The following is a 24,269-nucleotide window of genomic DNA, read 5'->3' as shown; positions in this document are numbered from 1 at the left end:
AACAATTTGTGTATAGGATATTGATATATTTATTTGTATTTATTATATAATCGCATTTGCGTTTTACAGTAGCACAAGGAACACACTCAAGACTACACGTGCAACAAGACTGTGTGTACATAGATTCATATAACATATTACGAGCATCAATTGCAATTGCAACCACATCGAGCACAATAGTTCAGTATATATATATATGTGTGTGTGTATGTGTATGTGTATATACCTCTGTCAGTATTTGAGAGATTATTTGATTTAGCTAAATGCCGGATGCAGTCAGTTGGGGCCGGCAGCACCGGAATCCACTGCCGTCACCATATCTGTGCGCGCCGCGTCCGAATGCTTCATGGTGTTGGCGATGCGAGATCGCACCAGCCACACGTAGTAGATGAACGCGCACAGTACAAACTGTAGGAATATGTATTGATAATCAATGATCAAGTTACACCTATGAAATCTTAACGATGAAACGCGCCCGACAAGCGCCGAAACAGCCGCTTCCACGTTTCATTCATTCATGCCGTCGGCTGCCTGTGCCATTGCCGCTGCGTCCAAGTCGACGCCAGCAACCGCTGGCAGCTGTTGCTGCAGCGGCATCATAAGCATTGCCTGTGGCGGCGCTGGCAATGGTTGCTGCTGCGCCTGAGCCAGGAATGAGGACGGCGGCAGCGGCGGCGGTTGGCTGGCGATTGTCTGCTGCTGCTGCTGATGCTGCTGGCTCTGATCTCGATTCAGCAGCGCAATGTTACTAGCCTTCATGCGGGCTATAGAGGTGGCCAGGCCGCCTCCCATAGCCGATAGGCACGGTGACATACAAGGTGTTGAGCATGATGAATTGCTGATTTCACACTGGTCAAGTAGGCGGAGAAGCTCGTTTGTGTCGGGTCCGCCTGAAGTTTTCTGCTGCGGCTCATCCTTTGAATGCAGCGCCAGTGCTGTAGTTAGGTCCCACATTTGTATCGCGCCATTGCAATGGCCGGTGAGTATAAAGCGTGATCCCATTCGTGAGGACACCTCACACTCGTGCACACAGAATGCCGAAATGGTCGAGCCATCCACAGAGCGTATGACACAGACCCGCTCTCCATTCGAGGCCTGACGCACATACAGCTGATTCGTCTCGGGCACCACCTTTTGCACGAATATCATGTCATCGTAGTCGCCGTAGGGGCCGAAATCATTGCCCGCCGCATAGCTATAGTTGCTATCGATCGCTTCCAGTGAGACAATTTTGAAGGAAGCCTCCGGCGTGGAGCCCGGCTGTGTGGAGAGCATGCCGCGAAAACGCGTCAGGCTCCAGGTGCGTACATGATGGTATTCGCTGCACACCGAAACTAAATAACGCTCGGACAGCATGACCTATGGGAGGACCGAATGATTAATATTGAGACTTCCTTGAGCATATTCAATCAAGTCTTGCCTTTGTTATGGGGCTCTGATGCACAAAGAATGTCTCGAATAGATGTGGACCATGCCCGGCCGTTTCGGGATGCTGGACAATGATGCGCACTGCGCCCGATTTGGTGCCGTAGGCGATCTCTATCCAGTTGCCGCTGAAATTCGACGTCTTTGGCGTTAGATAAACGGATATGGCTGTGATGGGGTCCATGTTGACATCCTTATACAGTTCGGTAACCAGCAAATCGTTGTCCTTCATCCGCAACGGAAACTTTTGCATGTCTTCAGAAGAGATCATTTGTTAAGAGAGGCGTCTCGCTTCGGCTCAACTACTCACCTATATAGTATATGGAGCCGTTGTTGCAGCCGAGCAACAAGAAGGAGCCTGCTGAGTCAAAGGAGAGCACTGGCACCAGATCTTGTATCTGCCAGTGCTGCGTCATGGCATGCCAGACGCCAATTTTGCCAGAGGAGGACAATGCCACCAGTTGGCTGCCAATGAAGAACAAGTACTCCACACGCACATTGAGATTGAAGGTGCCAATGTCGGACTTGTGGCCACCCTCTTGTATGCTCCACAAGCGTATCTGGCTGCCATAGGAAATGGCAATCATTTTACTTGGCATCGGCTCGGCCGTAGATGTGTTCACCTTGGAGTTAATGGCGATGCGCTCGATGGCTGCATCGATGTGTGGCGAGGTGAAAACCTGTTGCCAGCCATTGGAGTCCTTGACCCGATAGCAGGTGACGAAATGCGCATAGGCCACCGCAATCCAGTTCTGATGTGCCTTGATGATTTGCACGCGCAGCGGGGGCGTCCAATTCGAGCTCTGTGTGGGGCTAAATACTAGGCCCACTTCGTTCCGTATCACCTTGTTCAAGTCAGCCGACGAGTTGCGTGAGTGGCGCATAAAGTCCAGTGAAGCGTTGCGCGAGTGTCCACCTACTGGATTCCACGCGGCTGGCGGAGCAACAGGTGCTGCATTGGAGCTGGAGGCGCTGTTCGACGCGCGTCCACAGCGCAGATCCCACGATGAATTGCGTGAATGCGACGACGAGTGGCGCGAAGAGGATGACGAGGTCTCTGGCACCCGCACCATGGAACCAGGTCGTGCTGCGCCCGATGAAGTGGGCAGGGGTTCCATGGGACTGCTTGTTGAGGCAGTCTCCACAGTGGCCTGCAACGCATCGTTGGGCGGCATGGCGGGCGCCGCGAGAAATCCATAGAAGAGTACATCTCCGCACGAGGAGTGATTCAAATCCTCGCACAAGGCCAGACGCTTGGTCAGTGGTGTAATCCCATAATACTCGGCCTCATGACGCAGAGCACGAATCTCGCAGTTCTTGATGTCAATGTCTTTGGTCCGCAAGTAATTCAAAATAATGGAGAAGAGCGTCGGATCGCGATCAATGAAGATGGCGTTGTGCTCATCTCTCAAGCTCGAGATGCGGCCACTGAGAAGTGCCGTAAAGAAGGTGTCCGGTATCCACGTAAGCGTTTGCCGTGACGTGGAGAAGCTGCAGGTCCATTGAAAGGGGAGGAGATAGTGACACAAAAAGATGGTTAGAGGGAATTTTTCTACGATTTTTTTTTTCTTGCATGCGTCATCAAAGCTAACGGTTATTTTGTTTCACTCACCGTTGACCGCCCACATTGAGATTAACCAAATCACTGCTTGCACTGTGCATAAAGTAGGACATGCCAATAACTATTTAACAGCTGACGCCGCGGCGGCAGCAGCGTCCACAACACAATTCAATAATCTTTTTATGTGGCTTCGATTTGTTGCCGCCGTTCGGGGCCTGCTGACTGCTGACCCGTTGGCGACTGCAACTGCAGTGACAACGACTGTTGCTGTTGGCTTCTGTTGAGCGCTGCGCAGCGGGCAGAACTTATAATTCGTTTAAAATGAGACGACGGCCACTTTATTTTTGGAACTACGTTTTCTTTTATTTGCTTCAGCTGCACCACTATACATAAATTCTATACATACACTTCTTCACCCACATACGCACTCGTGTACATATGTGCAAACGCTTGTAAATGCTTTGGAGTGAGTGTTTTTGTTGACGTTGTTGCTTATCGCTGCGAATGGTACACAACATTGTTGCGGACATCTGGCAACGCCGCGTGGCGCTCACTGCATTTCAAAGAACCCAGCAGGAAATTTGAGCCTGAACTAAGCTGAATTTTGAATGTGAGCATAGTCCCGAAACTAGGCGAAAATATAAAATCTCGTTTTTGTATCGATTTGAAGTACAATATAATTAGAAAACATATAATGATTTTTTACCAAAACACCAGAACAGAAACTCCCTAGTTTAAGGTCTATTAAGAATGCTGTGTAGAAAGTGCCACTCCGTCATATTTTAGGGCTGTCACGAAAAATGCTAATTCAGCAGATTTTTATGGTCTCTGTGCATTTTAAGGTCGTAGGGAAGACGGACAAGCAGCGCATAAACCGCAAGAGGCGTGGCAGACCATCGTTGTGGGTGGCTCGCACATATGGCGGGAACGAACCGACAAATGATAACGACACTCGCGCAAACAACAATAAAGGAAAATCGAGTAAATGAAAGAAATAACGGTGGCAAAATGTGTAACAAGTAACAAAACGCACGCACACGCACACGCACACTAGCTGCCTGCTATACCCTGCCCACCACCTTCCGCCCCTTCCCTTATAGCTCATCGGTTTGTTTGGATAAGAAGCTTCAAGCGCTAACCAAATGTGAGCAAATGTTTAGCTGTGCGTGCTTGGATGTGTTTGTGTATGTGCGTGCGTGTGTGTGTGTGTGCACAGCATATTAAAGTGAGCCAATTTTCGCGCGTTTTCTGCTAATACATTTTGCTTATGTGCGGTGTGCTCCGAAGTTGAACGAGTTTTTGCATTAATCATAAATAATATACATACATGGAGCACCAGATGAACTAAAAACGTCGTGATGAAAGCACATTGCCATATTACACATTCGATATTAATAATGAATATTGCAAGATAAATTTCTTAAATACAGTTCCTTTATTGTTGGCTCAATGAGCTAATACACTTGATATCTATTGCACAAGATATAGACAGAAAAAATATACCACAATTCAAGGCTTCTTACTATATGTGAATATAGTTAATGCTTTAATTTATCTTGCTATTTACTAACTTTCCACAGCTAAAGTAAATATATAGAGTATCTGCCCGTCGGTCTTTCAAACCCTTTCTGATTTGACTTGTCGCTTACTTTGATAAAAGCCGAAAAAGAAAATGTACAATTCGTTTGGATATACACACAGATGTCCATTCACAATTGTATTTGTATTTTTACGCAAGTTCATATGTACATATGTATATGTAGATTTATCTGTATTGGCCACATACGCTACCTTAATGCGCCGGGTGTTAATTGTTAATCCTTGTTGACACCCTTTTTTCTTTTTTTGCTGAGCTTTCCAGTTTGTTTTTTTTGTTGGCTGGCTAGCGCCAGGCTTAATTCTTAAATGGCGAACGCTCTTATCTGGCCTCTTGTGCTGTGTAATGAATTGGATGTGTATATGTATGTATGTTTGTATATATATCTATATGTATACAAATATATATATTTGCAAGAGTATTTTGACTGCTGTAGCCATTATCAAAGGCCGCTCCGCACGTGCTGCCGTTGCTGTGGAGCGGCCTAATGATTAATTACAATTTAATTTGTTTGCCATTTCGTTGGGCTCTCGATATACAGTGGTTCGCAAATGAATGAAATGAGCATTGTTTAAAGTGTAATGCGAGTACTGAGTGTATTTTTATAGGTCCCACAGTACATTGCGCTCAAGGGTTCAGATCGAGTTAATTGTTTTTTCATTTTGTTTTCATTTGATGGCGCCTTGCCTTTACCATTGTTTGCCTCCCCCGTCAAAACATACTAAATTGCTGGAGCCTTTTTGGCTTATAAAGCATCGCTTTCTTTTTATCTTTTCTTCAATGGGAATACTTGAAAATTTTTAAACGCACAAAATGGAGCCACAATTCAATTATGATCCTCAAATAGCTCATCATTTACCGTCTTTTGCAAAAAAGGAGAGAACAACAAAAAAAAAAAAAAAAAAAAAAGAAAAAACAGTTGAGAAATGAGTTGTACTTTGTGTTTGGTCTAACATGAAATTAACTCATTCGTTGCGGCCTACGCTAACAAAAGGCGCAACGCATACACACAAAAGACACACACATAGAAAGACAGGCGCCCTGAGCCTGAGGTCAAGCGACGCCATTTTTCAGACAGCCAAACAAAAACTTTGCTTCAAGTGCTTCTTGCAATGCCATTATTAAATGTGTGTATGGGTCTGTGTATGCCTGTGTGTGCTTGTGTTGGTGTAGCACATGCTATTCCCGCAAAGAAAACATAAACAAACGCCCACACACAGCACACTGCGTGGCGTAAAAGCTTCCAAACGTGCCAACAAAACTATGTCACGAAAGCTTTTACGCGTAACTTAATGAGCATTGTCTAAATGCGATGACGACCGTAGCAGGCGCAACAGTTTTGAGGGAGTGCGCAGCACGGCAACACTGGCCGCTCTCACAGCATGGCACTCTCTCTTTCTCTCGCTCGCTCTGCCTGTCACTCTCTCCACGTTGGAGCAACAGTTAAAGGCGCTGTTGCTCTCACCCTTCGCGCGGCCCAGACAAAGCCTTGCCGCTATGCTGCTCTACCTGAAATCGTTACCCATACAGAAACTTCTATCTGTGTGTCAGTCAGTCAGTGCAGCAGCAGCGCTGCCAGCGTCGTCTCTGCGTGTCTGCTTGTGAGTGTGTGTGAGTGTGCGTGTTTGTGTTTTTGTGTTTGTATCGCTGCTTGGGCATCCAGGACCTACTGCGCTTTGTAGGCCGTTGGCGTTTCAGTGCCTGGATTCCTGTTGCCCAGTTCACATCGTGCCAAGCGGAGTCCGCGTGTGGAGCAGTGTTGTAAAAGTCGCGAAGTTAAGTACCGTTTAATTTTTGTATATTTATGAAATGGCTGAGCGCGTATTCGTATGCGTGAGCCACTCTTTGTAGCTGCAGCCACGTGCGCCTATTACAAAAGAATACAAAAAAAAAAAAAAAAAAATGTTTCTAAATCCGAAGAGATGAGATTTTTGCGTTAAGTTCGTGTATCATAAAAAATACAGCAAAATAAAAAAAATGCAACAACAACAACCACAAGAACTGGAGCACGTTTATGGGGCAATAAACTTTGTGTAATACATTCAGGAATTGGTATGTCCTAGAGTGCGTACACTCAGCCACCACCACGTATTCATAATTAAATGTAAACTAACATAATCACAAGAGCAAAATAAAAGCGAAAAGAAAAAAAAAAAAAAATAATAAAAAAAACTTGAACATCGATATTCAATTATGCGTGCCCTTGCACATTTTTCCCATTTTCCACGCCATCGCACAATGTAGTAGTCGCATGGCACCTCGGCTTGCCCGTCCACTGCTCACCGCCCTTCTCTGGCTGGAGTCGAGTTTTTGGTCCACTGTGAGATGTCTGCTCCAGCGTACATCCTTTTAGGTGTTTTAGGTTTGTGTGTCTGCTATGTGCTCTATCTGCTTTTGCTTTCATCTTCAATTTCCGTTGCGCACTCGCGCTTTGCCATTCCCATGACCGTTGTCGCTGGCGACGGCGTCTTTTGCACATAAAATGCCAAAGAAAATTACAACTTATTGAGTTGCAAAGCGCGCACACACAAGCAACAGGAGCTCGCACATACACACGCACATACGCAAACATACACAGAGACATAGTGGCCCCTCGGGTGCGTGCCACAGTTTGCGAATTTGTCTTTAGCATCGCCAGCTTCTCCATTTGCATGCCTTGACGCAAGCCGTCTGCATCTACCAATGTGTGTGTGTGTGTGATACATATGCTGAAACTTATGTGACGACTGCCCAAGCTCAGTGATAGTAGACAGACGCTGCTGGTTAATCTGCAACCGCACTCCTGACCACCAGGTTGGGTGCCTGAGTTCGTTGACTTGACAAGGAGTCTAAATACAAGAGCTTAAATTATTAAATATTTCAAGCTTAAAAATTGAATCCGAATATTTAATAATTCAAACCAAGCATCAATGTGCCATATACCTATATACAATACATATAGCATAAATATATCCCTATAAGCACTTTTATATCTATGTAGATATGGTGCTTATCCAAAATGCTTTGCTTAGTAATCTAATCTCAATGTCAACAATCTGGCAACTCTGTTTGCCTAAGTCATTAGTGCAATAGCTACTACTATTTTGATGCGGTCTACTACGAATTGCGTATGAAAAGTACCTTTTTGTGCAGTTGGCGCAGTTGATGCCGCTGCTATTACCATGTTTGTGCCTTTTGCAACACGTTGCCATTAATACGTACTTCCCTTGACACTTGTGAGCCAATAAACTTGAAAAAAAAGAGCAACAGTTGCGGCACACTGACTTACGGCACACACACGTGCACAAGCGCCTCACACACACACGCACACATACGCATTAGCCGAACGCGGACTTCGTTCTTCGTACGAGCTGCTGGCTCGCGACTCGCCTCGCATTGGCAACATCCAAACTTTGTTGAGCCGCACATAACGCAGATGTCCTTTGCCGTGGCCGCCTCGCTTAGTCGTTCAGTCGCTTAGTCGCTCAGCTTGTTCGCCAGTCGCGCCGGCTTTTCACGTAGCTAACGGGACGTACGTAAATTGTTTGTTGGGCTGAGAAACGCTTGAGTTGTCGATGGCACGCATGCTGTGATATGTTAATTTTCCTCTTTGGCAACACTTAGAAAACAATTAGTGCCGTTAGTTTGGGCGTGTTACGCCCCCGTGCGCTACATGAACGTGCTGTTCCTGCTTTTCCCGCTGCAGCCAAATGGCAAGTGAAAAGTTTTAATTGTCTGCGTATTTTCATTGAGAAACTTTCGCCTGTGTGTGCTCAGATGTGTCTATGTGTGTGTGTGGTTGTTGCTTTTATATATATTACTTAATATTCATGCTCATCTCGGCAGTTTTTACAGAAAGTTATGGCGCTCAACTGCTGCCATTCAACCGCGATATTATTATAATAAGCAAAGCGAAACTTGTTTGCCTTTTGTATTTTTGCATTTATGATGATTATTTTTTGTATTGTTGCCATGTTTTGTTTTTGCTCTGTTATTGTTTACTTTGCCCATCATTTCTGCTTTTCTTATTAAAATTATTTGACGGTTGCATTAGTTCCATTCTCTCGAATTGCTCTTTTTGTGCAAACAACAGGCCAAAGACAGCACTTTTATTTATTTAAATTTTATTGTATTTCCGACAATGAACATTTTTCATTTACCTTTCGCATTTTTCTTTTAGTTCTTTATTTTTATTTTTATTTATTTTTTGTTGCGAGAAAACATGTATTTTGCATTTTTTATGAACTACTTCTGTAAGAATTTGGTCTGTCTTGTGTCCATAAATATACTCTGCCAAGTACACACACACACACACACATACACACACAGCCACACGCATATTTTATTGTTATTTTGGCATTTTATTGTTTTCTCTCCAGCACGAATTGCCATCAACTCCGATTGTAAAATGCTTTAAGTGCGGCTTTAAAAGGTCGTTGGCCATGCCACAGGGTGAAAGTTGTGAGGAGAGGAAGGGCAAAAACTGTTGCCTACATTTTGGGGCAGTATTGTGTGCCAATCACTTGAATGGAGTGTACAAAAGGTTTTGTGTGAAATTATGAGGAATTTATTTCAAATTGATTTGCATGCTTACTTGTCGAACAAATTTATATTTTCCTATTTTCTGCACATCTGATATAATTTGCAAAATTTGTGAGCTGCAAATTTGTTTGGCTTTAAATGCAATAATTTCTAAAATGTTTGCACGAGCATAACAATGCTTTTAATTAAGTTGATATTCTCTCTTCTCCTATTCTTCGTTCTATACACACATGATACTTTATAATTAAATTCATTCGCTACAAAACTGCACCAGAACAAATATAAAATAAAATAAAAAATCATATTGAAATTGAAAGTTTGTAACTAAAACTTTTTGCAATTTCTGTAGAAATTTAATTTCAACTGCCAACAGATTTTTTCTTGAATGACTACGGAACTTTAAATGAAAATTCTAAAAATTAATTTCAAAAAGTTTAAATTTAAGTTTGCCCTTTAATATTTAATAGAGAAAGATACTTCCACAATTCTCGCTGAGATAATAAAAGATTAACCACATTTTACGCGAAAGCCGCACAAAAGTCGTGTTCAATTTTTGGGTTAATTTCAATAGTTTATGACTGCTCTGTGTGCGTGTATGTGTGTGGCACGTATAACTGTCACTTAAATGAGTCGAGTTGTAAACTTAATTTGCAACTGGAATAGCGCTGCACGTTAGCCTGAAACCAAGCCGAAAAGTTAAATGCGATAGCACATTTAGTCGAAAGCCAAAAAACTTTTGCGCTTCTTCAGAAATTAATGTGGCCCACGGCTTTAAATTTGAAATTCGGGTCATGTTCTGAACAGTCGTTTGGCTTAATTTAATGTTTCGCCTAAAGGAACCGCGCGAGGCACAAGCTTTTCAATTAATTATGTTATATGTGTTTACACACATCTTAATCAACAGAAATTTAACAACTTTTAAGCTGGCAAACAGTGCAGAAATTTCTATATTTCACGTCATTGTGGCAAGGAATAGAATTGAGACTCAATGGGGTGCTGTGCGTGTAATTAGGACTTAATTAATGTGAAAATCGATTATATGGCAGCTCGAACTTTGCACTTGTCCCTAATGACACGCACACACATATAATTCATTAGATTTCGTCTGCTCGAATTTTGAAACAATAGAATAAGCAAACAATTTCGAGGCGTGTCAACACTTCCTCGCATGGGCGTGGCCAGATTGTTAATTAATCATTAGTTAGCACAAATACGAATTGAATATCGAGGAATTGAGAATTCATATGTAAAGATAAGATAATATTCAATTACATTCAATCCTATTTTGCTGAATGAATAAATTGTATTAAATTTCTTTGTTCCAATTACTGTGCTCCTAATATATTTCCCTTGCATGCAAAATTCAAGCGAAATGGTGATGGGTTTTGCATTTTCCAAAAGTTTCCCATTTTGGTGTTCAGTAACTATAAGAGAAAACAATCTTTGTGTTGCCAATGAAAATCGCTAACAGAGTGGAAAAGTTTCTTCATTGTAATGCGAATTCATTAAACAAACTCTAACAAACTCAGGTAAATGTGCAATGCGCAAGGAAATTATTTTTAATGAGCATTACAATGGAATTTGATTTTTGTATGTACATCAAGGCTTGATTGCCAGCAAAACAGGCTACAGCATATGATTTTTCCACAGAATTTTCCAGTTTTGTTAAAATTCCGTATGTTCAAAGGAGAGCAACATGACTGTGGCATTTGATTGTTATAGCCATTAAATAATTAGTCTGTCAGCCATGGTTTCATTTGTCTGCTTGTCAATCATTATGCCCGTTTGTCAATAATTGTGCATTTAATGTTTTCAATTAGTTCTGAAATCATTTGTCTGTTTAACAATCATTAAATCAGTTTGTCAATAAGTGTGCCTTTAATGCTTTCAATCAGTTTTGAAATCAATTAATCAGTATGAGTGTGTTTGGCAATCCATGAGGCAGGCAGTCGGTCAATCAGTCGGAACAAATAATTTCATAAGGATTGCTTTTTTATATTATAAGTTAATTGATACTAATATTAATTTAATATTAATATTATCGTATATACTCATTTTTTTATTTATATAGAAAAATTTATATTATTTTTATCTTTTAAAATATCTATATGTTTGACATGGCGATATTATTAGTAATCATTTATATAATATATCTTGATTTTATCCTTTCTAAATTTCATTATTCCTATTATTTATACGCTGAACTCACTAAAATGAGACCTTAGGGTATAAATGTTGTAAATGTTTTCTCATAAAGCATATATATTTTAAATTCACCATGAGCATTGCAGTCGCAAATACTTAAGAAAATTCTTATACGTCAGGCCTCTTATAGTCTTCACGGATCAAGTCTATTTCTATCATTAAAAGTTGACATATGAAATTTCCCAACATATTTCAGAGATTCAACTCCCAATATCTTCGCATGTTGGCGAGTCTGGTTAGAATCCTTAAAGCAACAGTCCAGCAGCAGCGCAGCTATGGTGGCAGGATATCTCCTCGCCAAGTATATCTGCAAGCTGCTTAAAGAGCTCTTACTATTTTTAATTACTTCTGACCCAGTTTCCTGTGCATTATAAACTGCTAGCTGTCAGAGTCACAACTAGTTGCGTGACAGCTTTGATCTGATGTAGCAGCATCCACTTACTAAAGTTGCGCATACGCCGCATGAGCCGCACAAAAATATGCGACGGAGCAGAAATGTCGCTCTTTCGACTTTCTGTCCGCAAAGCAAATATTTTAGTCATTTGCAAAATAAAAAATGTTTCATTGTTTGCGCTGGCGGCAGACTTCGCCTCTCGTCCATGTCGGCTGCTTTGTTGATTTGATATAAAAAGCATAAAGGAAAGAGAGAAAAAATGCGAAGAAATGCTTGCCATTTTGACATGAAATAATCAAATTGTCACAATGTTCGCGGTTTGCCGTAAATTTTATTTGATACCCACAAAAGCAGCAACAGCTCTCCGCAAGAGGCCAGGACGAGGGCAAATATGTGAAAAGGATTTCAAGCAGCGACCTTCAAAGTTTTCACAATTTCCATATTTTCGGCTGGGAGCCACAGAGCGTATGCGTAATGCATGATGCGCTGCGTGTGTTTGGGGGTGGCTACGTTACGCCGCTGGAGCCAATTGATTTGTGGTGCTTAACGCTTTGCATATTTCATGGCCGAGCATAAATATGCGCACTGTTTATTTGGCTGATTAAGCGTCCAATGGCAAATTTGTGTCGGCTGTAAAATTGACAAACAAATTTGAGAAGCCTAATAAATGGCGGCACATCTCCAAGATTGACAGCCGCTGGCCGACATCGACATCGACATCGACGTCGACGTCGACCTCGGCCACAGACAAATGGCCCGCTAGCGGAGCTAGCACAGCCGCCAGCTTACAGCATCCAGCCGACAGGCAGACGAAACAATATGAGCTAGATGCCCAGATATAGATACAAGCACAGACACAGATACACACACATACACACACACACACAGATACAGATATCGATTTAATCATTAGTGCTACAGCTGACAGGCTTTGGCGTTGGCTTTGGCGGTGGCTTTGGCTTTGGCTTTGGCTCTGCGCTCCACCCCAACAGAGTTGGAGTGCTAACGGAATGAATTTACATTTTTATTGCATGGCCCAAAGCACACGTGGCTGCCTCCTCCATAAACTCCGCCCCCTCCCTGGCGGTACTCAGAGTTTACAGCGCATTGCGTGCCGCGCTGGCCAGTCCACAAAATGTGTTAATGCCATTAGTGATGTTTCGCCATCAATAATAATTATTATTTTTCGCCAAGTATTGCCCAATATGCAATTACAAATTAATTAAACCAATATATGCACGCTAAAGCATGTAAATAATATGCAACATGAATTATTCATATTCCCATTATAGTTTTATGTTCTAATTATTTCTGTTGGCAATTTCCCTGGATTAGGCTCAGTTCGTACTTTGGCTATGCCTAATGTTTGAGCATCCCACCTCTCGCTCTCTCTCCCTCTCTCTTTCTCGTTCTGCCGCGAGCGTTCTTTTGTTGTTCAAATCTCTTCTTTGTTGGCTTCTTGTTTCGCCTCTCCAGCTGAATTATAATTTCTATTTTGCTTTGCTATGGCTTTTGGCAACGCTTTCGGCTTTCGGCTTTAATTTTTTGTGTTTTGTGTTTTGTTTCTGATTTGGTTTTTATTTGACTTCCGTCTTTGTGGTTGCACTGCAACACTTTCCACAGCTTAATCTTTGCTTATTTCCGTATCTGTTTCAGCTCGTTGTTTGCTTCTCCATTTAACACAATTATAGAAAATGAATTGTGCTTCTAAAATTTGCTTGTGCATCGATTCATCTCTGATTCTTTATTTTTCTTCAGCTTCTCCAATTCTTGTTTGATTTGGGTACAAAAATTAATAAATGAGATATGTAGTTTTCAAACTTTTATCACTTAATTCTGTTTCTTACACCTTTATTTTCTTTTGTACTCTCTTTGTTGCTTAATTAAGATTAGAGCTTAACTTTTTTGCTTTCATTTATTTTTGCTTCTCAAATTCTGATGATTTATTTTTTTTTTTTCAATTCTTACATTTGTCGTTTTATATATAAGCTTTTTCATTCATTTCTCATTGCAGTCTCTTGTTGAGGCAGAGCTTGTTCTCACATGTTAGATTATCCTGCTTTGAACTTGAAATTGACCTTGAAATTGCATTTGCTATTCATAAATTTGGTTGATTTGCTTCGGTTTACATTGCTTCATTTGCTTTGCTTCAAGTCGCATTTTTTTTTCATTTGCTGGACTCCATCGATAAAGTGGATTTTCATTAATTTTGTGACATACGTCAAATTTGCAGTGCATTAAAGTCGCATGATGGCTAAACGCGCATTTCCTTTCAAGTTGACGTGAATTTATGATCAGGATTCCAATCTTGGTCGGAACTAAACTCAGTTTAGCCCACACTTTATGCAACTCTCTCCCACTTTATATATCTGTGTGTGTGTGTGTGTGTGTGTGTGTGTGAGTGACTGTGTTGTCAGAGACATTTAAAGATTGATGCCTTTATATATCCGTAAGTAATCTGCCAAGTTGTGTGCGTACCCGTATTTGTTTGACAGCCATTCGGCCCAGAAGTCAACCAAACCAGGCAGCAATCCCTCTCTCTCTCTCTCTCCTCTCCCGCTCTCTTCTCTCCCTCTCTCTTTTCGTTTACTTTCGCAGAGAGTGTGTTTGCGTGTATGCACTTTGTGGGCTGGCTTTTAAGTTCCCTTTATGCTTGTTTAATCACTCGAAATGGCATTGCTTGCGTTAAACCCTCGCTTCAATGTGCAAAAATTGCTTTTAAACCTATTGCTTTAATTGATAATACCCTCACTCATCCTTGCCCAGTTTGCTGGGCATACTTGCCCACATTATATATATATATATATATATGTATTTTGTTGGGCTTTGTTTGCGCAGACATTTTGATTTATGAGTTTACGATGGGGCATGGCATCAAAATTGAAATTTCACAAAAGTATATGAAAAAGAAAATACAGAAAATGAAAGCGAAAATGAAAATGGAAAAAACCTGTTGGATAAAGAACAGCTCACAAACAACAGGCTCAGCCCTAATGACAAAGACAAGGCTGCCAGGCATAAAAACTTGTATATGCGTATACTTGATATACACACACACAAGCACACACATAAATACATATAAATCTATATGCGCACTCGCCTGTATGGCCATCTAGCTTTGAGCTTGCAATATGAAAATATATGCGCTTCTATTATGCCTTGCGGATAATTTTAGCATACGCTCATCGCACTAAGGCCGAGGGGGAAATTCACTAATGAGTCTAAGGGAGCGTCGGCTCTATCGGGGGAGTGTGCGCGCCTGTGCCTATGCGGCTCACAATTATGTAACATAGTTGTAAAGTATTTTCTGAAAACACCTCAAACAATTTGCCAAATTAAAAGCTTCAAATTGTCTTGATGAATCGCTGTGCATGATTGATGCGTGCGGCGCTCGAGCTGTCAAGCGCTGAAATATGTTTTAGCTAGATGAGAATCAGAGGATTGAGTTAAGTTTTATTAAAAAAAAAACAAATTATGTTAATGCCAGTTGAAGTTATGTAACGTAATCTAGATTTAAAATGACTTTCTGACAGCTCTACAAAGGCAAAATATATTTTCCGTTTGCATGTTAAATTTCAGCCAGCTGATAGTTTGACATAGCAAAATAAATGAAAAACTCAGTGTTATTTAAGCCCTGAATCGGATGGTTATAAAACCCGTCCTGGCAGAGTACCATAAACTAATTTGGCTTACTTCTGATATATTTCACACATTTATTTATTCCCATTTCGATTCTCTATGGGCATGAAGGCTTTGTGTGTATAAACTCAACTGCTTAAACTCTTTTACCTGCTTAGGCAAAATCGTAGCATACTCTCGAGCGCAGACACTAAACGCATTCTGTGGGAAGTGGGTAAGCCATTTTACAGCAGTGGGCCAAAAGCAATAAACAGCTTATTGACTGCCATTTTTAGAAAATGTTTTACAAAAATGAACACAAAAGCCAATTGGCCAATGGACCAGCAGCCACAACAGCTGGCTGGGTGTCTCTTTGGCTGTGTGTGTTTCTGTGTGTATGTGTTAGCTGCCGCCAATCGATGGCAACATAACCAAATCGCATTAATTACGCTTCGACAATTGTTGCGCCACAAAGCTTAAATGGTGTTTAGAGAAAACTCTAGCGCTCCGTCCGTGTGGCTGGTGGGTGGGTTTTTGGGGTCTCTGGGTCGGCTGTTGGCTGGCGAGCCTGGTTGATTCACTCACCATTGCAATTTCCGGCAGTGCAGCTGAATGTTTACTTTAGCAGACTTTGCAATGTGCTCGCTGAGTCTGTTAGTTACTTAAGCTGCAATACACACATACACACACCCACACACACAGCATACAGCATACAGCATGTTTCTCTGTGCATGTGTATTGCAGCTTAAGTAACCGCACAAACGCAAACACAAACACAAACACAAGCACACCTATTCGTGACTATATTGAGCAATTCAGTTGCCCGGCTCGGCACTACATTAGCATCGTTATGAAAGCAGCCACAAGGAAAATCACGAGTCCGTTGAACAGCTGCCGCTGCTTCTGCTTCTGCCTCTGCCACTGCTTCTGCTGCTGGCCATAATCTGGTTGGTATTTAATTAACGAGTTCAATGTTATGCAAAATTTGGCACAGCTGCATGATGGCTAGACCAACCGCGCACAGCGCCCACAGCCTGGCTCCTCTCCACCCCCGCACAGCGACGCAACCAGTTGCCTGCTTGCTGTGTGCGTGTGTGTGTGTGTGTGTGGGCTGCCTGTCAAGCGCGTCATTAACGTGCGCAAATATTTACCCGTACTGTGTGTGTATTCTTTGCATTAGTGTGAAATCTGCTGAAGCATAGCAGGTTGCCATTTTTGGGCTCATTTGTGTGCACAAAGGTCAGAGGTTAGCCCCAGATGCTTTCTGCCACTTTATTTCAAGCGTCCCATTTCTTTTGTCACCGAGAAATGTGCTGAAAAAGCAGCAGAGATTGCCAACTGTTATGAATGCAGAGCAAACACTGCATGAATTGATGGCATTCACACATACATATGTAGCTCCGTAGCCTTGCACATGTTCTTCACGCATGTCAAATGGAGGCATACCGGTCAAGTCTAGTCATTAATCAAACATATCGTTTGTGGAACGCTTAATTATCTGTTTGCTTCATCAATGTAAATAAACCAGACATTGATAGCGTGAGGAAGAGAGAGAGAGAGAGAGAGGGAGAGAGAGAGAGTGTGTGTGTGTTTAACCAACTTGTCAACTCGGTGATTCAAAGAAACTTTATTGCTTTCAGCAGCAAACAATGAAAATTAAATTGAATTTTGATTAAAAATAGATAAAAGGCTGACCTGATTGTCAATCATAAATACTACTAAGAGTAGAATCCTTAATGTCACAGCTCGAAGCACAATGTAGCCAATTTATATGACATTTAATATTAACAAATGTTGTGTCAATACGTACTTCCAAAGAAGAAAAAACGCTCTGAATTGCTTGTCACATTTGACTTTTTGTTAAAGTTCTACTTTTACAATAAATATGTCTTTTGATTTGATTCGAAGAATAAATGGCCATTTCAAGGATTTATATCAGAAAGACCTGGAGAAATTGATATCACATTTAATATATAAGGAATCTAGTCAATTTTTAACGGTATGGATGTTAACTTCCTTAACTTAACTTAACCCAATCTTAAAGATCTTAAAGACCTATTGAATTTTCAACATCGTAACATCGTAAAATGACATTCAATATAAAGGTTTTTTTTTAAATGCACTCCGTATGCTTAATACAATTTGACATTGCCTTGACTTCATTATTTATTGAGTGAGCTCTTCAATTTGTATTGGCAATTAATATTTCAGCGGCTCTCAAACAACAATTTAATTGCTGTTCGCTTTCAAGTGAACACTTTTGATTCTTCATTAACCGCAAATTGATTTCAAAATTAATTAATCCGCTTTTCCTATGCATTTTTGCAAAAAAAAAAGAAGAAAAACAAAAACAGAAAACAGGAAAAATATGACCAACAGCTTAACACGTGCCACGCCACTTGCCTCTTCTCTTGTGCCCCTCCCCCCTCTTTTTTTATGCACTTTGACCTACATTTAGAGCTGAGCTAGGGGCGAACGGGTTGATGATGCTCAGATGGGCCCAGCTTGCTTTGTTATCTGAATAAATCATACGACGTGTGTGCCATAAGACCGCTGAATAAACATGCTAACAAACACAAACACACACACCTAGACACACGCGAACAAACGCGCACAGACAATGTCAACTAACGGGTGTGTGTTTGCATGTGTGTGTGTGTGTAAAGTAGCCAGCTGGCAGGAGATGGCTTCTTATCCTGCACATCACTTTGTAGTGTGCAGTGGCCTGTTCCTCGCTTAATGTGTAAAAATAAAACAAAATATTACCACATTTATAATGTTGGACATGCTTTGTTGTCAACTGCATGTTTCTATATTTGTCATCTTAATGCTTAATAATATTTTTATACCACGGATTTACATTCTCGGTTCGTAGCTTGCTCTAGCTCTTTACTTATTAGCTCAAATATACATAAAGTGCTAAAGATATTTTACAATATTTAAAACAAAATATTATTATTTATATTTAAATATGTATATTAAATATATAATTATATATTAAATTTATTTTTAATATTAATATTTTTAGCATTATATTTTAATTAAATGTTTACCTTTTAACTTATTATCTCAAATATTTACAAACTGAAAGAGATAATATACATTTGTTTTAAAAATTATTATTTATATATTTAATTTATTTTTAATTTTAAAATTTGTTGCATTAAATTTATATTAAATTTTTACCTGATTTGAGCTTATTAAATAGCTTGAGGCTATTGTAAGCAAGCTATATAATTCTCATATTCTATATATATATAAACATATATGTATATCCATATAGTTATATCAAGAATTTAATCCTAACAGCAATTTAATCAAAAATTTGTATTTTATTTAAAAAGGTTCATTTCAAGTAAATCTACTTTGCTTAAAGTGTCGCTCAATCATTTAAGAATCGCACACATATATGTACATTGCTTTTGTTCCACTGTGCGTGTTGCAGTTTTAATGTCATTTTCTCTCATTTTTCCCTCTTAACTCACAACTTTTTTCTTTGTGTTTCTCCTTTTTTCAATGCTGAACTCAACGCTGATGAATTTTGTACCAGTTAAGTGGCTCGGGTCCACCTTTGCGGTGGCTGTTGATGCTGTTGCTGCCCCGCCCACAGCCACTGTGGGTAAACATTTGTGATTCAGCACCGTTGCGGCTTCTGCTTCACTTAACCTTTTGCTCGTGTGTGTGTGTGCAGCCGTGAAGCTGACAGCTGGCAGCTGGCCGTAGGCAGAAGACTGAAAACAGAAGCCAGTCGGCAGTCTGCAAACGGTAGTTGGTAGTTGAGCCACTTCGTTTGGCTCATTACCGAGCCGGCCAGGCTCATAATATTGGCCAATATGTTGGCCGGGCATGGCAACTACTATTTTCAAATATTAATGCTAGTCATTTGTATGCCTTCGATTTGTTGTCGCTTCCGGATTGCCCCTGAAGACCCATCGGACTCGACTCGACTGTTCTATTTTGGAAAGTGGTTCAATTATTCAACTGCTCATGCGAATGCATATTTAAGTATTCCTCGAAGCAATTCTTCGTCTCTCTCTCTCTCTCTTTCTCTGTCTCCCTCTCTCTCTCACTCTGTCTCTCTCTCTATCCATCTGTCAGGCTTGAGAGGCGAATCACGTGCAAGTACAGTTACAAATTCATTTGGGCAGCTCTGCGCCCAGTACCCCAATATGCAATGCCCCATTGATTGTGGGGCTTTCAGCTACCGATTAGAATTACATTAGAATGACATAAAATCGATATAAACCAAATTAAACTCCCTTTATAGGACGGCACGCAAAGGCCTAACCTGTCCAACACGAATTAAATTTGGCTAAAGAATTATCTAATTAAGCTGCAACTAGCCTGATTAGATTTCCATTCAAATTGTATAAGTTATGTATTTATGTTTTCTATATACTTTGTATATCTAAAGAGACTCCCACTTACTTTATTCCTCTACTACTGCATTGAATGAGCAGCTGCAAGCAAATTGAAATTGTATATTTAGCAAAGTTAAGTTCAACATCTTCTATTTCATGTAAATGATTGAAAGTTTTGTTGTTGTTGTAGTTACTCATCCAGTTGTTGGCAAACATCGTAAACAAAACTTAAAACTTAAAACTTTTTGTGTGCAAATTTATTGAACCACTTCAAATCTGATTAGGCTACTTCGGATACTTCGCTGTTGGCTTCAGAATATTTTTGGTAAAATTCGCAGTTTAAACACGATTATCAGTTGAGTTGAGTTGCTAACTATAATTTAATATAAATTATCCCACGCTTAGTTGAATACTTTTAAACGTTTTATATTTGCAAATTTATGCAACATTAAATGATTTGACTGAAAATATGCTATATGAAAAAATAAATATATATATATTAAAAATTACACTATCAATATTTCATTTAGAAGCAGATCAAATATTAACGAGCAAACTATCCTTGTGAAATTTATACCTAAACAAAAAAAAAAAAAATTTTAAGATAAAATTACTACAAAAATAAATCATGCAAAAGGAATTTACGAAATAAAAATCACATATTTATAGCAGGGATTTTTTACTAATTAAAAAACAAAAATACTTTCATAAATCATACGCATTTCATATTCAATTTACATTTTAAGGATTTCAAGCCACATATTTCAACATCGAATCACTTATCGATATCGATGTGGCTTATATAATTAGAGCTGCTTTAACGCTATTACACACAGAAAAAAAAGATGCACACAATTTACACACAAATAAGCAATTTGATTAGAATAAAACATGATTTCTTGAATTTAACGGCCGCACGGCCTATGCGTATTTCAGATTCTATCTTCAGCTCATGTCATAAACTCCAGCGCCTCACATGTCTTTATTTGACGTGGCTGCCGCAGTGCCTCCACACGCCCCTCACGCCCACCGGTCGAGTCGCGTAGCTGGAACTTAAAGTAGACCGGGCCGCGTCAGCGACAAGCTTGTCGACAAGCACTTGACACCAGCAAGTTATCCATAGATACTTATGAATGAGACCGGTAAAGAGCAGCCTGTCTGTCTATGTGGCATGTCTGTGTGCGTGTCTGTGTGTGTGTCTGAGACGGAGAGAGTGTGGCAGAGTGTGCGTGCATTTGTAGCAATGCCTAACGTTTATTTTATAGTATGTAATATATGCGCCATTTGAGCTGAGTTTAAGGCTTTGTATGAGTAGGGCACACGAGAGCAGAGAAGCGCAACAGCACTGCACACGCATACACACACACACTCACACAAGCTGGCAATATGCTATTACACACATTGTTGAGCAAAGTGAGTCTATATTTGTCAGAGTTTTTGCTAAACGACTTGACATTGATTATAGCTTTGTGGTGTTCCTGTGCTTAATACTCTTCTAGCCGTTGCGAGTGAGCTCTTCCCTTTCGATTTGGTTGCCTGAAATTGTTGAGTGTGCAGTTGCCAAGTCAAGTTTTTAAGCCTCTGGTATTCAGAGTGTTTGGCATGTAGGTCTTAGGGGTCGACTTTGCAAGGTATTAAATACTTATATATTTGCTTTAGCTAGTAAAGTATTCCCAGAAATATTTTTAACAGAATTTGACCTAAATTGTTTAATCATTTTTAAGTGAAATTCTTGATTAAAATATTGTAAGCATTTATGATACAACAACAACAAAAAATGTGCTCACGAAACATCATACCAAAGTGGCTAAAAGCTAATTAGCTAAAAGCCAACTATTTTTAAATGAGTCTGTCAACTATGACCTTCTTCCATAAGTGGCCTGTGTTTTGGTAGCCCGAATTCTCGTAGTTTCGCTAGCGATGACTGCATAAATAAATTATTTATGTACTATATGTATTCGTTTTAAAACATTTTTATATGGGATGTCATTTATGGTAAACGAAATAAATATATATTGTCTGCTCTCCTCTGTCACAATTCAATTGATATCAGCTTTGTATCCTGTTTGTTTGCCTTCTGGGCGGCTTTCTTCGTTTCTTTTGCCGTTTAGGAACACAACAGCAAGCACTTTGGCATTGCTGTCGACATTGTCAACATTACTTCCGATGCTTTAGCATTGACCCAGTCGTATTTGCACAGATTCTACAATGTTGATGCTCGCCTGCATACATATTTGACAGTGACACTGAAATGTTGCCTCTATTTCCATACGTTTGTTTATTCATGATGTCCGCTGTCGCTGCGGCCATTGCTGCTGTTACTCTTACTCTTGCCTTTCAGGTGTTTACCTCTTTCGCCTGTGCAACATGACGTATGAGCAATGTGCATTTAAATTTCAAAGTGAAAACTTTTAACCTGCCTGCTGCCTGATGCCTTCCTGCTAACTGAAATTGACTTGTGTGTTCGAGTTCGATTCAATTACCAGCAACTAGCTCATCTGCCACTGGATTGGCCTAAAAATAGTCGAGTTGGCCCGAGCGCCTGGGACTTGTCCTGTGACATTTCATGCCAATATGGCAACGCATTCGTTAAAGTGAGCCTTCCAATGGATATTTTTGTGCAGATATGTGCTTAATTTGTGTGTCGGCTTGTTGCACATTACGTGAGGTGAGCTTCATTGAAAATTCAGCCAGTGCGATGTGAAATGGATGCCATTATCCCAGCCATCAGAGCCAACAATAACAATAATTCCATTGTGCTCAATTTATTGCATGCGTGTGCATCTTTCATATTTTCAATAAGACAAGCGCTGTGCAACGGATGAGCCCGGATGGCACACGCTGTCTTCGGGCTGGCGGCGTGCAAATGCTTAATTACATTTGCCCCACACGCAGTCACGGCAAGGGAGGGGGCCCCCTCGGTTCTCGGATCTGTTGCTCATGCGATGCTGCCTGCGCATCCATCATCGAGGCGTCAGGATAATAGGCAGTCAGCTTCGTCGCATCCTCTCCTGTTCTGTCGTGTCCTGTCCTGCTCTGTCCTGTCCCATTCTCGCTCTGCGTATTCAGGATGCCTGCTGCCTAAGCATCCAGTGTCGAGTGTGGCGCGTTTTGCTGCCTTTCAATTGATATTGCATGTCTTTGCTGTCAGTCAGACGTTACACACGCCCACACACACGCACACACTCACACATACAGACGTCGCACACCCGCGCGCGCTCATCTGTAAGGCATTTTCAATTTTCAACTTTCTTCATCCACGTTTCCAGTGGGCGCTGTGCTAGGTAACGTTACAGCGACGACGGCAACAGCATTTCCGCTTTAATCACAAGTCTGTGTGTGTGTGCGTGTGTGAGAGTCGATAAAACAGTTGGACTTTGCATGCAAGCGCTCTGGTGTATTCCATTTCCGTTCCGCCCCCTTGGCCGTGGCTCCTGATTGTTGTTTGAGGTCCCTTTTTGTGCCTCGGCTGGTGGCACAGTTAAACTGTCATTGTCATTTAAATGTCTCTTGACTGTTGCTGCTGTCATTGTTCTTTCAGTTACTGTAACTTTGTGTGGCACAAACACACACACACACACACGCACACTATCGCACAATCGTATAGCTGTAACAGGCACTCACTCGCATATGCCCACACATTCATCACATTAAATTGATTTTTTTCTCCTTTTTTCAACTAACTGACTCTCGTTAAAGCCTAGGGCTAACCGTACGGCTATACGTAGGGATGCTTGTCTATGTGTGTGTGTGTGTTTTTGTGTTTGTGTGGGCAGTGCACTCCAAGCTAGTTTTCAGTTTATTTATAGCGTTTTAATTAATTTTGCAAAGCTATGCAGGTAACTATGAAGTGGCGGCATTTTTATTAAGCCCCACACAGTTGTGTGAAGCCTTCACCTTAGAAAGACTTTCACCTTTAAAATAGAAAAAATGTATATATTTGAAGCATTTCCAAATTTAAATTTGTATTCCATTTTTCTTAAAATTGGTTTCTTCAACCATTTGTTAGGGCTACGCTCCTATGACTCGGTAAAGAAGAGTAAAGAAGAAGGGCAGAAAGGAAAACTTTCATAAATATTTTGGGAAATTCAGTCAAATCCTTAAGATATCCATCGTTTATATTAAATATTTACAATGTTTTTTTTTTTTTTAATTTTTCCTTTAAAATATATTTACAATAAATGAAAACTACATTTTACGCTCATGTCCTTGTTTTTTATTTAGTTAAACATATTTAAAATTTAAATTTGAATTAAATGATAAAAGAGAAGCTTACACTGAAGCGCTCAATTAATACAAATGAATGCCTTTTTTATTTATAATAAAATATATTTATTCGATACAATTTAAACCTTTTTTTTTATAAAAATACATTTTGTTCAATAATTTCCAGCTTTGGCAAATTGAGGCAATATTTGCCGTAATTTATTAACAATGCATTAAGAGGGCTCTTATTTGTATTTAAATATGCTTAACGTTAATTAAACAGTTGTTCCAGTTTTATTGCAATTTATCATTTGTTTTTTCGTGCTTTCCAATTTATGTTTGACATTGTAATTCGCTTTTAATGGAAGCCCAGGCACATGC

At 40.4% G+C, this 24,269-nt stretch overlaps 2 protein-coding genes across 7 annotated transcripts in view; one reads left to right on the top strand and one right to left on the bottom strand.

Moving 5' to 3' along the window:
• Positions 1 to 5: 5 nt before the first annotated feature.
• On the bottom strand, positions 6 to 3,667 carry LOC108619646 (SH3KBP1-binding protein 1). Its single transcript, XM_018016338.2, has 4 exons — positions 3,038 to 3,667; positions 1,736 to 2,916; positions 1,421 to 1,680; positions 6 to 1,359 (listed from the first exon to the last, which is right to left on the bottom strand). The coding sequence occupies exons 1-4, from the start codon at positions 3,097 to 3,099 to the stop codon at positions 508 to 510; spliced, it is 2,355 nt and encodes a 784-aa protein (XP_017871827.2). The 5' UTR covers positions 3,100 to 3,667; the 3' UTR covers positions 6 to 507.
• A 2,619-nt stretch (positions 3,668 to 6,286) lies between these two features.
• btsz (bitesize) overlaps positions 6,287 to 24,269 on the top strand; it is a 72,962-nt gene continuing 54,979 nt past the window's right edge. For 5 of the 6 annotated variants that reach the window (XM_089476312.1, XM_089476311.1, XM_018015439.2 and 2 more), the window contains exon 1: positions 6,287 to 6,635. The gene's annotated coding sequence lies outside the window, so the exon portion shown is untranslated. Of the gene's footprint in view, positions 6,636 to 7,988; positions 8,276 to 24,269 lie in introns of those variants that run through there. The other variant, XM_089476309.1, reaches the window with a different exon arrangement.

Source organism: Drosophila arizonae, chromosome 2 (genome assembly GCF_054131065.1).
Source record: "Drosophila arizonae isolate 15081-1271.41 chromosome 2, UAZ_ARI_1.0, whole genome shotgun sequence".
Classification (NCBI taxonomy): Eukaryota; Metazoa; Arthropoda; class Insecta; order Diptera; family Drosophilidae; genus Drosophila; species Drosophila arizonae.
Note: the sequence above shows the minus strand (reverse complement) of the source record. Positions and strands in the feature narration are given on the sequence as shown.

What these genes read in the sequence shown, in the direction of transcription:
- LOC108619646 (XM_018016338.2), bottom strand. Translation starts at nt 3,099, where the DNA reads ATGTCCTACTTTATGCACAGTGCAAGCAGTGATTTGGTTAATCTCAAT. An exon ending in CGGCTCCATATACTATATAG is followed by an intron (nt 1,681 to 1,735) that starts GTGAGTAGTTGA and finishes TCTCTTCTGAAG; the next exon opens with ACATGCAAAAGTTTCCGTTG. An exon ending in ATCAGAGCCCCATAACAAAG is followed by an intron (nt 1,360 to 1,420) that starts GCAAGACTTGAT and finishes GTCCTCCCATAG; the next exon opens with GTCATGCTGTCCGAGCGTTA.